This window comes from Prionailurus bengalensis, chromosome E1 (assembly GCF_016509475.1).
Source record: "Prionailurus bengalensis isolate Pbe53 chromosome E1, Fcat_Pben_1.1_paternal_pri, whole genome shotgun sequence".
Classification (NCBI taxonomy): Eukaryota; Metazoa; Chordata; class Mammalia; order Carnivora; family Felidae; genus Prionailurus; species Prionailurus bengalensis.
In genome coordinates, this window is record NC_057347.1 from 3,433,591 (window position 1) to 3,450,475 (window position 16,885).

At 58.7% G+C, this 16,885-nt stretch overlaps 1 protein-coding gene across 2 annotated transcripts in view; it reads right to left on the reverse strand.

Annotated features, from left to right (window-relative positions):
* Positions 1-455: 455 nt before the first annotated feature.
* Positions 456-16,885, reverse strand: part of PIK3R5 (phosphoinositide-3-kinase regulatory subunit 5) — a 69,672-nt gene continuing 53,242 nt past the window's right edge. The window contains exons 6-19 of one of the 2 annotated variants that reach the window (XM_043583103.1): positions 10,268-10,337; positions 7,666-7,840; positions 7,093-7,246; positions 6,448-6,531; positions 5,455-6,178; positions 5,183-5,333; positions 4,803-4,910; positions 4,449-4,574; positions 4,241-4,334; positions 4,066-4,142; positions 1,804-1,897; positions 1,646-1,728; positions 1,115-1,227; positions 456-999 (exon numbers count right to left, since the gene is read on the reverse strand). In XM_043583103.1, coding sequence (XP_043439038.1) covers positions 852-999; positions 1,115-1,227; positions 1,646-1,728; positions 1,804-1,897; positions 4,066-4,142; positions 4,241-4,334; positions 4,449-4,574; positions 4,803-4,910; positions 5,183-5,333; positions 5,455-6,178; positions 6,448-6,531; positions 7,093-7,246; positions 7,666-7,840; positions 10,268-10,337 — 2,201 coding nt within the window. In that variant the 3' untranslated portion in view covers positions 456-851. Of the gene's footprint in view, positions 1,000-1,114; positions 1,228-1,645; positions 1,729-1,803; positions 1,898-4,065; positions 4,143-4,240; positions 4,335-4,448; positions 4,578-4,802; positions 4,911-5,182; positions 5,334-5,454; positions 6,179-6,447; positions 6,532-7,092; positions 7,247-7,665; positions 7,841-10,267; positions 10,338-16,885 lie in introns of both variants that reach the window. The other variant, XM_043583102.1, reaches the window with a different exon arrangement.

Genomic DNA, 16,885 nt, shown 5'->3' on the forward strand with positions numbered 1-16,885 from the left:
AGGCACCTTGCGGACAATTTCTTTTCAACCCCCGAAGGTCGAAGGTCGTAGAGCCGAGGAGGTGGAGGCTGGAAGAGGCTAATTAACTTCCTTCTGGTCATTCAGCTAGAAGGTAATCGAGCTGCTCCTGAATCTGTGCCTGTCCTGTCCCCCCAGCTCTCAGACCCAGAAAGGGGCTCGCAAGAGAATGTCTTCTATGTCCTGACAGCAGGCAGGTAAAGGATTAGTGCTGTTTTTCAGAATACCCGGGGAATTTGCGTGCGTGCATGTGTGTGTGCGTGTGTGCGTGTGTGTGTGTGTGAGAGAGAGAGAGAGAGAGAGAGAGAGAGAGAGAGAGAGAGAGAAGTGGGGTGGGGTACTGAAGGTCTGGAAAGAAATTCTTATCCTTGTTTCTCCCACCTGAACCGCAGAGTAGAGGGGACTCTGAACCACAGATGTAAAGGCTTCCCCAAGTCTTTGACAAAGTGAGGGGGGACCTGGCCAACGTTGGGAGAGGAGGCCTAAGCCACACCCCAGAGCACCAGAGGCTCAGATCTTTCCAGAAAGGATCCCAGACCACACTAGTGGCCGGTGCCTTTGGAGGTCAGCCCTTCCATCCCTCTCCTGTCTACGTGAGGGATCTGAGGGGCTGCGTGGCCAGCCGCGCCCTCCCTCATCCCTGTGTCCTTCCTAAACAGAGCCCCGAGGACCCAGAAACCGCCAAGCCCCTGCCAGCCGCAGGGACCCACAGCAGGACCCAATGCAACAGAGGGCCGTTCAGTTCCCCACAGGGAGCGAGACCCTCACGGCCGCCCCCCCTTGTGTGGGGAGGGGCTCCGAGGAGGCTTCCCCATCCACTGGTGAGGGCCCCACTAAGGCAGAGCTCCGCTGAACGTCATGATTGGCAGGCAGAGGAGGGAGCAGAGGTCGGGCACGGCCTGGGCCGGCTGGTCGGGGGTCCTCTGGGGTTGGGGGCGGAGGCCGCTCTTCTCCGGCTTGTAGCAGGGCGAGACCTCACACCTGTGGGGCAGGCGGGAGGTAAGGGCAGCCCCCACCTCCGCATCCCTGCAGCTCCTTCCGGGGTCCCAGGGGGTGGTGCAGGAGTGCGCCCCTTCCCTGGACGCCCCCTTCCTACCGGACCACACTCTGCACGATCTTCCTCTCGTCCTGGTCCAGACACACCGCGAAGGAGCAGCCGTTGGAGCCGATGATCTGTATCTTGTCCACTTTGATTTGTGACATGCTGATCTGGAAGCAAGGCCCCCGTCAGCCCTGATCGCCGGCCCCCTCGAACTCCAGCCCTTGGCAGCTCTGTCCCTCAGGCCTGTCCCCAAGCCCGGCAGCAGCTCTCAGGGGCTGACGGCCTCCATCAGGCCCTGCCTGCCTCCTCCCGGCCTCCACCCTCCCCGAGTCTGGAAGAAACAACCCCGCCCCCCCCCCCCAACAAAGCCCACTGACCCCCTCGCGAGGCCCAGGGTCCCTGACACGGGAGCCTTTGCACGCAGACACGTCCTCCCACAGGGCCCTCCTTCCTCCCCTGATACCCACGGAGTGCACACCCCAAACCGCACCCCATCCATTCGCGCATGCGCACATCCTCAGGCACCTGCACACGCCCGGGCCGTGGCCGCGGGCCACGTGGCTGCGAAGAGAGGGGTGCCCTTACCTGGTTGAAGCCCTTCTTGGACTTGGGGTTCTGCCTCTTCACCACTTCGGTCAGGTTTAGCGTCAGGGCCTCCATGCTGGAGTCTGAGGGGCAGGGGGCGGCTCAGGCCAGGCTCGGGGCCCCGCCCCGCCGCCACCTGCACCCCGCCGTCCGCTCACCTAGCTCCTCCGGCTTCCGGCAGGCCTTGCTGAGGTTCACGGACGTGCACACCTTCTCCATGCTGCTCCAGCGGCTTCGGCCACTGATGGCCCCCTGGGAACACAGCGGGGCCGCACCCTCTCAGCCGGGGTCCCCCGGAGCCCGCTACCTGCTCTCGGAAGAGGTGGCTCCAGACCCACCGGTGGCACGCGTTCACCCGAGTGTGCTAGCTCGTGCACCAAGAGCTGTCTGACCCCGTATAGACCTCGACGACTCCAAGAAGGAGCGTCGGGTGCCCGGCCTGGTCCACGGATCGGAGGGCTCCAGAGCTCAGAGCATCTCAAAGGGTTATCTCCGTGACGGCTGAGCCCCAACGGAGGAGGAGAGGGGCCCACGGGCATGAGGTCCCGGCCACAGCCAGGCTGGAGCCCCCTCTTGGGGTCTGGACGTCTCTTTCACCGGGACCTCCGCATTGCCAGATGCAAGTGCGTTTCTCAGTCCTCGGCTCCCCTGACCTCATAGGAGTGCCTGGCTGTGCTCACTGCTGTCTGCACCCCCCGCCTCACCCACCTGCCCCTGGCCGAGGCCTGTCTGCCTGCCATCACACGGCACGGGGCTCGGGGTGCCTCCTCCCGGCCCCCCCCTCTCCGCCCCACTAGTCTCTCCAAGCACGAGCCTCCCGTGCTCCTCCCCCGAGGCCACCTACACACCCAACTCCCCCCTGCACCTGAGGCCAGGCCCATCCGTGCAACTGCACTTCTCACTTCCTCCTGTCTCTCAAGGGCACCCAAACTCGACCTGCCCCCAACTCACGGCCTCCCCGCACTGGACCTGGGCCGCTTCTGGTCCCAGAACATTGAGAGCCAGGAGTTTGGGCCTCCTGTTTTCTGATCCACCCCTATGCCCTGCTGCTCACAGAACCCACCACCACCCCCATGTAGGCCACCCCCATTTCCCCCCGGACAACCAACTCCGGAGCCTCCTAACTGGCCTTCCCGCATCCCCTGCGGACGCCTCCAAACCGAGGGAGCTTCCAGACCTCAAATCTAATCATGGCACACATCCCCCAGCCCCACCCCCAACTTGAGCCCCTTCAAAGGGTGTCCACGGCTCTTGGGACAAGGACAAAAATCAAGGCCCTTGGTATTGTGGCCCTGCCAGCTCCTTTAGCCTCACCCATGCACCGTCTCTGCTCTGGCCCCTCTGGCCTGCCTCAGTGCCCTGTGATGACATGTTCCCTCTCACCACAGGACCTTTGCACATGCCGTTCTCTCTGCCTGGAGAGCATATCCCTCTCTTCTTAGCCTAATTAACTAACTCCTCGTTTTCTTTCCAGTGCTGACTCAATGTCCCTTCTCAGGGAAGCCTTGTGTAGCTTTCCTGACCAGGTTGAATGATCCTCTTAAAGGTTCTCAGGGGACCATGAACCTCTCCTTCACCTGTCACAGTTGTAATTATGTATCATGTGGGATCATCTAAGCAATATCCACTGCTCCCTCTAGACTGTAAGCACTTGACTCTTGGGAATCCCCCGGTCTGGGACATGGGAGGTATTCCCCAAAACCCAACATGCAGTGCTCTGTTAGTCCTTCCTGCCCGCTTCCCTGGCCGCCACACGTAAGCGGCCTCAGCATCACTGTCCCATCAACCCTTTTACTGCCTTGTCACCCCTCACCGCTCTTTGATACTCTCCTGGCCATTTCTGTTGTTTCCTGTCTTGCTCCTCCAGGAAAGTCGCAGAGAAGGCCTAGCCTTCTCTGCTCACCACTGTCTCCCCTCCCCAGCAGAGCTCAGCATGAGTAGGGGCTAAATGAGTATCTTTCGAATGGAGAAAGGAAAGAAAGAAGGAAGGAAAGAGGGTGGGGGGCGTGTCCCCACTTTGAGGTCAAGGTTCTCGTGGCCTGTACCCCGGGTGTGATGCTCAGAGACCCATGCCACCCCTCCCACCTGCACCCCACAAATCCTGTGGTTCCCTTCCGACACGGGTCCCAGCTCCCATACACCCCGCGGGGCACCCCAGCCCTGCAGACCCTGGGTTCTCCCTCTGGACACTGTACCCTTGCCCCTCTCGCCCTCAGCTCTGCAGCTGGGAGCTGCTGAGCACATCTGGGGGGTGGGGGCGGGGGGTGGGGGGAGAGAACACTGGAGGGGAGAAGGATGTCCACCCCCTCCCCTTCTCCCCGCTGAAAGACTGGGGTCCAGGAACACAGGGGGCTGCCTCTGGGTGAAGCAGGGGCAGGAGCAGGCCCCAGCGGGCCCGGGGCCCCCAGCACCGGCCTCACCTTGCTGTAAATAATCTGTAGTGTTAAAGGGATGGCCTCCCGGTCACCATCGATACCCAGGCGCTTGCTGCCAGGACCTGTGACACACAGACAGACCGTCACTCCCTCTCGTCTCGGGGGGGGGGGGGGGCCCTCACCGACCCCGTGTCCCCCCTGGGGCCCAGGCGGCACCCACCGGAAGCCTTGATGGCACGTGTGGCGGCAGAGTGACCCAGCTCCAGGGAGTGGAGGAAGATCTCTGTCGTCTTCTCCCCGGTGACGAAGGTCAGCTGCGGAGGGCGGGGGCGGCATCAGAGGGCAGCCCCCGCCCCCCTCTGCTCGAGGCGGCGGGCTGCAAGGGCAGGGGGCGGGGCGGGGCGCAGGCGTCGGGGGGCGGGGCTCACCTCGGTCTGATAGACCTGCAGCAACACGGGCCGGGCGGCGAATCGGCAGTAGTAGAGCAGCATGTCCGCCAGGATGGGCAGCTGGGCAGAGGAGCCGTCCAGGGGCCGGGATTCAGCCTTCAGAGACTGCTGCGGGTGGGGGGCGGAGCCAGAGTGGCAGGTGGCCGGCAGGACACAGAATGCTGGGGGTGGGGGGGGGGAACACACCCACAGCCCGGCCTCCGTCCCACCCTTCCTGCTCAATTCCAAGGACCTCCTGGTCCTCCCTGGAGGCTCCAGGCTGGATTCCACCCCCCCAAACCAGGGGCCTCCAGCAGGTGCCCCCTCTCCCCCCGCCCCGCGGGGGCCACCGACCTGGCACAGGACCTCCGGCGGCAGGTGCATGAGACCCAGCACGTTGCGCTCGTACCAGGGGTCGAGCATGCCGAGGTAGTGGGAGATATCGTTGGTGCTCTCCAGCTCCTGGGGGAGGGTCCAGGGTCAGTCCCTGCGCCCCGGCCCTGCGCACCCCCCACGCCCTCCGCGGCCCCAAGCGGAGCCTCCCCCCACCGGCCCTGAGAGAAGTCTAACAGCTTCTAGTCTACGTCTCGCAGCGAAGGGCCGCCCCCAAGCGCAGGGCAGGGGCCGCTCCTGGGAGCGAGGCTGGCGCAGAACGAGGTGCCCCTCGAGGCACAGGCGATGGATGGCGCCCACTCGGCGCCCCCACGGCGCGTGGCGCGGGGCTGGGGACGTACTGCAGGGCTGGGTTGCCTGGGGGAGTCCGCGGGGAGTGGGGGCGTCTGGCTCGCAGGGCTGGGGCAGGCGCCGGAGCCCCGCTTGACGGGCACGTAGAAGAACTGGAGTTTGAACAACCGCGTGAGGAGGGGGCGGTTGTTCTCCAGCCGCCTGGCAGAGGAAGAAGGTGGTAAGAAGCGGGGACCCTAAGGGCCCTAAGCCCGCAGCCCGGGCCCCCCCACCCCCCACCACCTCCCCGTCCCGGCGCCCGCACCCCCGCCCCCGCTCTCACCGCAGATTGCTGTAGGCCCGAGCCACCTTCCCCGAAATCCGATCGGAGCCGAAGACCACGACGCGGAGCGTGGACGCCTTGGGGTCCTCATCCCCGCTCAGGAAGGGGCGCCGGCGCTGGTGGCGGGAGGCGGGGGCCAGGAGCCAGCTGGGCAGCTGGGCGCTGAGCTTGGGCTGCGGCAGAGAGCGGGAGCGCTGGGGCCGGGAGGCCGGCGGCGGGGCCGCGCCGTCCAGGGGGCCGCAGAGGCTCCCCGCCCGCCGCAGGGGCAGGGCTGCGTCCGCGCCGCCCTCCGCGCCCCGGGAGTCCCGCCGCAGCACCAGCTGGCTCGTGCTCTTGAACAGTTTATAGATCCTGTTGAACTTCTGCCCCGGCCGGCGGTGGGGCCGGCGCCCCTGGCCGCCAGGCCTCTTGGGCCACTCCGAGGAGGAGCTGTCCTCGCTGTCCTCCACGTAGCCGCTGTCCACGCCGTCCGAGAGGCCTGACACGAAGGAGGTCAGCAGCTGGCGGGACAGGGTGGGCCCTGAGGCCTGGGGCGAGGCAAGGGACAGGGTGGAGTCGTGGAAGACTGCGGAGCTGGTGGAGAGCAGGGAGTCCCTCTGGGCACAACGCCCTTCTGTTTCCAAGTCGTCGTCGTCCTCCTCCTCCTCCTCTTCCTCCTCCTCGTCCCCCAGGATCCCTGGCTGGAGCAGCTCCTGTTCTTGGAGCAGGATTTCCTGCAGGACGTCTGCAAGGGGAGGCACCGTCTGGGTGTCTGGGCCCTTGCAAGCCCTCTCGCACACCCTGGGGACGGGCGACAGGCTCAGGCCGACTGGCCCGGAGGAGAAGAGGGCGGAAGGGAGGTTAAAGGCCAGCCCGGGACTTCAGCGCTTCCCCGTGCTCTGCTCAGCTGGCGGGGCCGCGGGGAGGCGGGTGCACAGACCCGGGAACAGGAAGCGCCCTGGCCGCTTTGGGGGACGGGAGCGGGCACCGCGAGGGCCCCAACCGGGGGCTCACCAAAGCTGTCCTGGTTCCAGCTGTAGGTGTGGCACCTGGCCACCGGGATGGGGATGGTGCAGAGTTTGCCGGGTTTGGCCGTGTCTGTAACGACAGGGGGACAGGCGGTGAGGGCTGCAAGGGTCTCAGACAAGACGCCAGCATGGGCCACACGAGACTCAGTGGGAAGCTGGGACACCTGGCTCGCAGCCCGAGGACCCTCCGTTCAAGCAGCCCAGGTAGGCGCCAGGCCTTTTTACAGGCTGTGCGGATGCGGCCAACTCAGCCTCCGAGCCTCCCCTGACAGGGCCCGAACGGGAGCACAAGGGCACTGTCTCATCGGGCGTGGGTGACAGAAGACCGCGTCCCTTCTCCTGGAAGGGGCGGAGCTGCAGAAAGGATGTTTTCTAGGCTCCTTGGGGGTGAGGCGTGGCCTCCAAAGGGACCCGTGAGGACTGCATCCTTCTGCACGATCTCTGGTGGGAAAACGAAGCTGCCCGCCCCCAGGTAGCACTCTCTTTCTCTCTTGCCACGGCCGGCCAGCCCTAACACCAGGGTAACGACAGCCGGGGGTCCCCGAAGGACTGTATGGAGCAGACCCACCGGCCGGCTTGGATGCTCACTTGGCCGTGGGGAAGACGCGCCCGGCTCTCCCAAGAGCCTCACCTAAGACACCAGGGAAGCCGGCTTTCTCTCCCACCGCCTGCAGCTTGGTCCTGAGCCACTGCCGGGCCTCGGCCGCGTCCCCGATGCTGGACGCCAGCTCCTGTGCCTCCGCGGTCTCCGTGAAGATGTCTTCCAGCTCGGCCAGGCTCTTGGACTGAAACCCCAGGGGCAGACGGGCTTGCTGCCGAACCGCGGCTCACCGGCCCCACTCCCCCAGGTCCCGGGGTCTCGCCGACGACAGCACCCACCGGCCTCCTCCCTGCCTCGTCACCCACCTCCACTCACGGCTTGCCAGGGGGCCGGGCCTCCTGCCCGGGGCCCCTCTTCTCGGGACACGGGCGCCAGAGAAAGGCCCAGACCAGGGCCAGAGCACCGCCAACTTGGGCGGGTGGGGAGTGCTAGTCCCGAGCTCGTCGCTGCGGCCCAGAGAGGGGAAGGGGCCGGGCTGGCCCAGGTTGGGGGAGGCCGGCGTACCCGGGAGACGGCAGCACTGGGACAGAGCCAGAGAGGGATTCTGCTCTGATGGGAGGGGGGAGTGATGCTAAATAAACCCCAAGGGCCCCGGGCACATACCTGCAGCCTGCAGTGCAGGCCTGGGAGGTCGCAGTGGGCCCCGAAGGTGGCCTGGAAGGCGTGAAGGAGCAGCGTGGTGTAGGCGCTGTGGGGCGAGTGGCCGGGTGCACTCAGCCTATTGGCCACGGCGAGGAACTCGGCCTGAACCTCCACCGGGTTCAACAACAGCACAGTGCTGGGGACACAGAGACGGGGCTGTGGGGAGGGCAGCACAGCCACGCACCTCACGTCTGGCGTCTGGCGGTCCTCAGAGCTCGCCCGGCAGGGCCTGCGGCCAGGAGCCGGGCCGGGGGCTCAAGGGTCCCAGTTCCGAGGGGAAAGTTTACGGTCTGCTTTTGATAGTTTGCAGCCAGTATTTTCAAAGACCCTTTGCAAGTGGAACTTCTTCTTGAACTTGGGAGAGCCACCTCCCAGGGTCTCACGGGGATGGGAGGGGAGCGTGTGCCCAGCCACCTGTGCGTGTCCCGTCGCCTGACCCTGGGCTCCGAGCCGGCATTTACGTTTGCTCGTCATGGAAAATCTCAGCCACACCCAAGCGACCCCCCAAGGTGTCAGTCACTCAGTTAACAGTTTACTGCAGGTGACTGCTCTCACTTCACCCGCACCAACCGCCCGCCGCTGCATTTTCTCCAAGTGTGTTGGAGCCATCCCGGTTGTCCCAGCTGTAGATGCTTCAGGATGGCCTGCCCGCACGGCTCCCGTCCTCACTGGCCTGTGCAGTGTTTAAACCCGGCTCAGAGAAGCAGGTGCCGTCGGGACCGGGCTCTGCCAGAGTACCCATCGTGCAAGGGGGAAACTAATGTCGGTTTCTCTGTTTGTAAGGAGAAGGGGGCAGGCCTGCATGAGTGACTGGGCCACCCTCCTTCACTGAGCGCTTGATCACTCCTTCCAGAGACCCGTGCTGAGTCCTCGGACGGGACCAGCCGGGCACGCGCTCTCTCCGCCCGCTTGTTCCCTCCTGCCGACGGCGAGACCACCACTCTGTTCTAAGCTCCTCCTGCTAACCTCTTTGGGCCCCAGATCTGACAAATCCCTTTTCCAGGGGCCGATGTGACACTTGGACATCACAGTATGCTTTACTTCCCGCAATGCCCGGAGCTCGGTAAGTGCAGAGGGGTTGGTGATCAGCCCCGGGTAAGCGTTGTTTACTCACGACACGGAAGCATTTTTGTACCCTTTCTGCCTCTCCCAAAGCCTGCCTCGGGCTTGCTTTGTTTGTTTTTATTAGAAGGAACTCATAGGTGTTTGCTCTACGGTGTGAATGTGCAGCGAGCCCCTGGCGCTGGGGGTGAGAGGGCCGGGGTCTCTGGGCTCTCGAGCATTCGGGTGAAAACAGCAGCCACATGCTTGGCCGGCCGGGACCCATGAGTGGATAATGGAATCATTCTGGGGGATCACAATCACAGCTGCCTTTTAAATAAAATAGAATAGACTGAGACACAGCCCATCCTAGGGGGTAGGGGTGAGTTTCACTCTTTAACATTTATTTATTTTTGAGACAGAGAGAGACAGAGCATGAACGGGGGAGGAGCAGAGGGAGAGGGAGACACAGAACCGGAAGCAGGCTCCAGGCTCTGAGCCATCAGCCCAGAGCCTGACATGGGGCTTGAACTCACGGACCGCGAGATGGTGACCTGAGCTGAAGTCGGACGGTCAACCGACTGAGTCACCCAGGCGCCTTGTGAGTTTCACTTTTTAAAGCTTGTTTCAGTGTGTGTGTGTGTGTGTGTGTGTGTGTGTGTGTGTACAGCAAGCTTTCATATAAAATGCATTTTTTTAGGGGCGCCCGGCTGGCTCAGTTAGTGGAGCATGACACTCTTGATCTCAGGGTTGTGAGTTTGAGCCCCACGTTGGGTGTGGAGATGACTTAAATAAATAAATAAATAAATAAATAAATAAATAAATAAATAAAACGCATTTTTTTTTATGGTAGGTCCTAGTCAAAATGGTTTGAAAAATGCTATGCTATTTATTAATTTTTTTAAAAGTGTATTTATTTTGAGAGAGAGAGAGACAGAGACAGAATTCCAAGCAGGCTCCGTGCTGTCAGTGCAGAGCCCCACGCAGGGCTCGAACTCTTGGAACCGTGAGATCATGACCTGAGCCGAGATCAAGCGTCAGACACTTGACCGACTGAGCCACCCAGGCGCCCCGGGAAAATGCTATTTTAGGCGGAAATACATCGTAGAAAGCTCGTGGGCTTTTGAGTAGGACCGAGGTTTAAATCCTGGCTCAGACACTCAGTAGCTGTGTGACCTTCGGGAAGTCACTTGGCCTCTCTGACCTCCAGTTTCCTCATCTGAAAACGGGGGGTAGAGCGAGGTTATCCTTGCCCTGTACCTGGCATGATCGATGCGGGTGGTTTTTAATGTTTGTTTCGTTTTTAAGTCGCAGAGCCGTTTAGCAATCTGAGGAAAGCCTCTCAGCCCAGAGAAACAAACCTATGTACCAAACGTCACCAGCTATCCCAAGGGGTTCCTGGTCCTCTTGAAGGCTTTGTTGGTGGCTGGGGATTTGGGGGTGCAGTGATGGAGGGAAAGCCGGATGCACGGGGCGGGTGGCGTGGGTGTGGGAATGTGGGGACCCCCCCGAGAGCACTCACACAGTAGAACTGCGGTGACTCCTGATGGACAGGCCCTGCTCGGCCCTCACCAGCCGCTGGTAGGAGATTCCTGTTGCCAAAACAAACGAGAGTCGGTAGGTTTATCGTGCCTCGCTGTGACCCCGCACTGGCCAAGGAGGTCGGGGGCCTGGGGACGAGACTCAGGCCCCGCGCAGATCCGCTCCTCTGAGACGGTGGGCACAGGGTCCGAGGCTGCGAGGCGGCCGGCCTGCTGTCACCCAGGAGTTCTCTGGCCATCTGGAGGCACGGGGGCCCTCCCAAGGGTGTGCAGGTCCCCAGCTGGGTCTCCAATGGCCCTCCGCGCCCCTGCCTGGCTTCCCACGGGCTCTTAGGACAGCTGGGTCTCCCTGACCCTGTCCCTCCCAGGCTGGGTCCTGTCCCTGCCCCTGGCCACAACACCCCCACCCCCAAGCCTTTCTCTCCAGCCTCATCTGCCTCGTCAGCCCAAAGTCCCTCCTTTTCTCCTGCGACCTGACCCAGGTCCGCGGCTGGAAAACAGAGCCTTGAGAGTAAGGATTCGGTTGTGTATCCACCACAGTAAGGTTAAACAACACTGGCCCTCCTCACCGACAAGGGCACCAGAAGCAGGGGCTGGGATTCAGGGGGCTAGGCAGCCTCAAGGGGGCCCCTGTCAGGGGGCAAGGCCCCTCTGCGACTGGGTGTGGGCCGGGAGGAGGAAGGCAATCCCCCTGGATAGGTGCAAAGCCAAGACCGGGGTCAGAGACAGCTGTAAACAGAAAGGCCACGATTTTTGTGTCATCAATGGTGGAAAATTACTAGTTCATGCTATTCTAATTTAGGACCTAACTGTTTTGATTTGGGGCCTTTTGTTTGATGTTTCTCTTAGGTAACTGTCACATGTTCAGAGGTTGAAGTTATGCTTATTTTGATGGGAAAGTCCCTGAAACGGTGGCTACCGCCATCGGGACCTGGGACACCATCTGGTGGCCACTTGGGTGAGTGACAGAGGCCAGCTCCCCTCCTGGCCCCCTGCAGGCCCCCCAGTGAAATGCTGTAGTGGAGACATCACTCACCCCCCCGGACAGTACCCCCCCCCCCACCAGACCTCAGAACACACAGCCAAGTGAGGTCTCTTGACCCTTCCGTACACATTCCTTTTGCTATGGAAGAAAGCTCAAAGGCCTTGCCTGCATACAAGGAGCCCCTGAGCAAGCCCCACCTGGTTTCACGGGGTCACCGGGACTCAGGTCCTTGGTTCGTTCTATAGAGAGTCTGGAGGAACCCACGGAGATGCCTGCGGGATGGCCTCCAGCTCTGCAGGGCCACCAGGCCTGGGGGGAGTGAGGCGTGGTGACCCTGCTGCCCCAGCCGGTGGTCCCCGCCCCCCGACAGGCCCAGTCCGGCTCCACCGGGCCACTCTTACTCGTGGGTCACACTTGGCGGGGACCTGTTCGCATCTCCCCAACACCCTTCCCTCTTCTTCACCAAAGGGCACAGGTTGATAGATCACATTTTTTGACCTCCCTTGCAGGTGTTGGGTGGGGGCTTCTGGAAGACCCCATTTGCAACCTCCCTTTCCTCCTTTCTGTTAACTGGAATGGGGACACGATGGCCACAGCTCCTGCGGTCATTAGACCAAGAAGTGACACCGAAGGCAATGTTTCCTGCTAAGGATGGTGAAACAGAAAAAAGAAATGATTCTGGAATGTTCAGCCCTATGCCAACCCTGGGCAGCCTTCCACTGGGATTTTTTTTTTTTTTTTTAATGTAAGAAAAAAAAATAAACCCCTTTGAGTTGCCACAACTATTATTCTGGGGTTTCTGTTTTGGGCAACCAGCTTACTTGTAACTCATCACGCCCTGTGGTTTCTGGAACAGCTGCTCCCTCCTTTCCCAACATCTCTCCCCCGTGACTCTGTGATAGACTCCCCGTGAGTCTATCTTTGGCCATGATGTTGTCTTTCGGTGCCAGGATCCTATCCAGAGTCCCACACTGCCTGTAGCCTAGCCTCCTCTACCCTGTAATGGTCCCTCAGTTTCTCCTGGGACACCTGTGCATTTGGGGTGAGATGTTCTGTGACTAAAACCCCCACCCGCTAGTCAACGATGTTTGACTTTGCTTCAAGGAATCTATGCCTTTTATTCCATCATCAGAGACTTAAAAAAAGTATGAAATATAAATGTCTATGATCACTAAGATCCCAAGGGAGACTTACTGCCACTGAAGAATATTCAGAATTCACCTGCTGCCAGTTGTTGGGCAGAGGTGATCGAGCCCAGGTTTGTACCTGCTTTGATGGAAGGTCAAAGGCAGCAGGAGAAATGGCCCAGGGAGGAAAGTGCTTACAGAACGGTGGCTGGGATGGGGCACCTGGGCGGCTCAGTCGGTTAAGTGTCCGACTTTGGCTCAGGTCATGATCTCGTGGTCACAGGTTCAAGCCCCACATCGGGCTCTGTGCTGACAGCTCGGAGCCTGGAGCCTGCTTCTGATTCTGTGTCTCCCTCTCTCTCCGCCCCTCCCCTGCTCGTGTGCTGTTTCTCTCTCTCTCTCAAAAGTAAATACACATTAAAAAAAAAAATGGCAGCTGGGACAGCCCAGGATTTTCCAGTCACACACAATGGTCTGCCTGTGCCTCTTGGCATAGAAATAGCTCTATGCAGATGTGAGAATACATTGCTGGCATCGAAGGATATGGTTTTGGGAATCAAACAGACATAGCTTCAAGGGAGTAGAGCTCTTGTCAGCTACGTGAGCGTAGGCAATGTCTGGAGTTCAGGTTCATCCTCTGGAAGGTGGGAATAATAGTAAATACCCAGGTCGGGGTGGGGGGGAGGTTCCTGAGGATGAGACCAATCCAACCATCGCCATCATCATCATCACCATCGACAATGATGGCCCTACTTTTTTTTTAGTGTTGATTTATTTTGAGAGAGAGAGAGAATGTTCTTGAGCAGGGGAGGGGCAGAGAGAGAGGGAGAGAGAGAGAATTGCAAGCAGGCTCCGAGCTGTCTGTGCAGAGCCCGACACGGGGCTCGATCCCACGACCCGTGAGATCATGACCTGAGCCAAAACCAAGAATCAGACGCTGAACCGACTGAGCCTGAGCCGCCCGGGCGCCCCACGATCCTACTTTTGACCAGGAGGCTCAGAGAGCTCCCATCACCTGTCCGAGGAAACCAGCTAGTAAGTGACAAAGCGTAGGTCATACCACAGCCCGCCCATGTTCCTCCTTCCCTCACACCCGACTTTACAGCAAGAAACATGAAACTTCTGAGTCTCCGTTTTCTCAGGTCTGACGTGGGAATAGTACAACTCTTCCCTGCACCCCCTAGGGCTGTGATCGGGGGAGGGGAGGTGCAGCCACGGAGGTCTGTGGGCTTTGAAAGCCGCACAGTGACTCACACATATGATGCCCCCTGTCGCCCCTCGGGATTACAGATACATTCTTTGCAGGCGAGCGGTGTGGTCTACACAGCTGGCGGGGGCTTGGAGTAAATATTTGACAAACATGTGGGCTGAATCCAAGGGGCTGCGGTGGGCAGGACCCGGTGGCACTGACGTGAGGTTTCCTGCCACCCCCAGAGTGGAGGCAGCCAGGCCACCCTACTGGGGTGGAGTCAGGAAGAAGGGGGAGGCCCGAAGGCTTGATAACCTGCCCACTTCCTCCACCACCCAGCCACATCAAAGCAGGATCGGCTGTTTCACTCATCGCCATGGCAACTGGCTCCATACGGCTCCTTGGGTGAAGGGCCCATGGTCCCCTGTCATCTTCTCCCCGTAACCTGATCAGGACCTGTCTCTCAAGGTACCGCTGCCCCATCCTTACTGTCCCCAGCAACGGGAGATCCACGGAGGCCAGCATTCACCTTCAAATTGCTCTAAGGGAGGAGGCATTATTTTACTCCCATTTTACAGATGAGGTTAAAAAAAAAAAAAAAAAAAGAAAGAAGCTCCTGTAAATTAAAGAAATGTCTTGCCAAAGGCCTCACAGCTCCAGGATGTGAGGCCACGGTGGCCTCAGACCAAGTACTGGTGACTCTGCTGAGTGGTTCAGCCTCAGCTTCTCCCGTGGCCTCCACTCCGGCCTCCGCCCCACTGCCTCCCTCAGCTGGGGGCGGTGGTGGGGGGGGGGGGATTGCGGGTGGGGGCACTCAGGAATCAGGCAACGATAGTCCCACAGGCCGAAACGAAAATCTCACTAAAGCACTTTCTAAGAAGCCCACTGAAGGGTCATGCAGAGAAGGGTAATTTAGCTTAATTTACTCTTCGCTACTGATGAATCAGGCAGGGCTCAGGTTCTGGAAACGAGAGGCGAACCCGGGGACGTCAGATGAGGGAACTGGCTTTTGTTCGGTAGAAAAGAGAACCCCGCAGGGTATGGCGTTATCCTCCCCTATCATCTCAACTAATTTCGTATCTAATTTTGCAAACGTATTCTCGCTTCTATGAGGAACTTGTCTTCAAAACTTTACCTATCTATCTATCTATCTATCTATCATCTATTTTATTTATTTATTTATTTATTTATTTATTTATTTATTTATGAGAGGCAGAGAGTCAGAGAGAGAGCAGGGCGGATAGCACGGAGCCTGACGCAGGGCTCGAACTCACAAACTGTGAGATCAGGACCTGAGCCAAAATCAAGAGTTGGATGCTCCACCGACTGAGCCACCCGGGCGCCCCCTGTGAGCAACTCCCTCAATCAAGGGTCTCATACCCTCCTTTAAACGAGTTCTGCCATCTTGCTGGTTCCCTCAGTAACAAGCGCAATGTGTCTTCCACGAAGGCTTACATACATATACATTTGCGCAAATTAGGGTTTTTTTTTGTTTTGTTTTTTTGTTTTTTTAAACTTGAAAACGACTCTCTGCCGTGAGAAAGAGTTCTTGATTTCCTATTTCGGTTCTGCTTTCCCCAGAAGGGGACAAGTTGTGAGCCCAGGCGGCCTGGCATAAACTGCCTCTCCAGGCATCTGCCTTCTCTGCCATCACCAGGACATCGGAGGCATCACACGGTCCCCGGGCACTGTTGAGGGCAAGGTGCTCAGCAGTGAGTGACTGGGGTTCCCAGGGTCCTCTTGCTTGGAGTCCAAGAACCCTCATTCCATCTCTGCCTCCAGCTCCTCCTCTGCCTGGCTCTCGTCCCCTAGGCGTAGAACCCCGCCGTCCCCAGCATCCGGCCTTGACCCTTCCCAGCCAGCCCTCCATGCCACCTCTGCTCGCTGGGCTGCCCAGAACACAGTCTCTGCTCAGCGGCGTCCCCAAAACATCTCAAGGCATAGCGTGCATTCAGGGGAGAAGAGTCAGCTGGTTCTACCTGAAACTGGGAAGCGGTCTGGTCTTCCAGCGTGCAAGTGACACAGCCCTCCATCTCCCTTATCCATTTCAAAGTAAGAGTCACTTAGATCTTTGATTAGCGACTGAAGGCCCTGCCAAGGTGTTTGCATTTTAAATCCTTTCTGTCTAAATTAGAGAAGGGAAGAAAAGCTCAACATTCTTGTTGAAGGAATTCTGGCCGTCGGCAAGACGCCCAGAAGCAATACAGATCTGTTGGTCTGGGGGAGCTGTTGGAAAGAAGAGAATGAAAGAGAATGACCCTAAACTGGCTTGTTCACTTAGGGTGCCTTGGAAAGTCAGATTGGCAAGCTGTCTATTCCTCGTGTGCCTGACTACCTTTCCTCCTACAGCACCTTCTCCTTGAGGCCTCCCTGATTTCTTCGTCCCTCCACCCAAGCCTCTGGCATGCCCCGAGGTCCCAGGAACAGGTGGGCTTTGGCATTGGCCAAGCCTAACCAGTGCCTGCTCCGAGCCTTGGTAACCACAGACAGCTGACTGGTTGGGCAGGGAGGTCAGGTGATTGGCTGGCAGGAGACAGACAAGCTGATTGGTTGGGAGAAGACCGCCCAGCTGACTGGCTGGGAGGAGAGAGATACACCGATTGGTTAAGAAGACAGATAAGCTGATTGGTTGGGGGAGGACAGCTCTGCTACTTGATTAGGAGGAGACGAATCAGATGATTCCAGAAAGAAGTCAGGAGTCCCTCCAAAGGAATTTACACACAAAGCTGCAGTCCTGAGCTTTCTAGGGTCCACGGATTGCTGGGGAATAAGACGTAGTACTCTTGTCCTGTGTGTGTTTAATGTGTAGGAAAAGAATTAAACGCTGCGAGCATTAAATAGGGCCTGATGCATTTTCTCTTAAAAGAAAAGAAAAAAACAAAAATGGGATTATAACATACAGTTTTCGGGGGGGCCAGCATTTTTACTCAACAAGTTACTCAACGTCTTTTGCCCTGGGTAACTCTGTATCTACGTCTTTAGTGGCTGAAGAAAACTTTGAATAATAAAAACTTTGAATTTTATGCTCTCAAATCTGTCAGCCTTTTCTAATTTTTTTCCTTGGGGGCAGGCATGTTTGGTATCTATTCACTCTAGGTGGTTCATGTAACCTAGTTTTCTTCTATGATATTCATGGTTTTGTTTTCCACACTTCAACCCTTCGTCTACCTGCAATTGATTTTATGTTTGAAGGAGAATTATTACATTTTTTTGAGATAGAATTAGAACTCATTTTTAATAATAATATTTATTAAATGACTGATTTTATTCATCACTGGTTTCAGGATGCCGCTTTGTC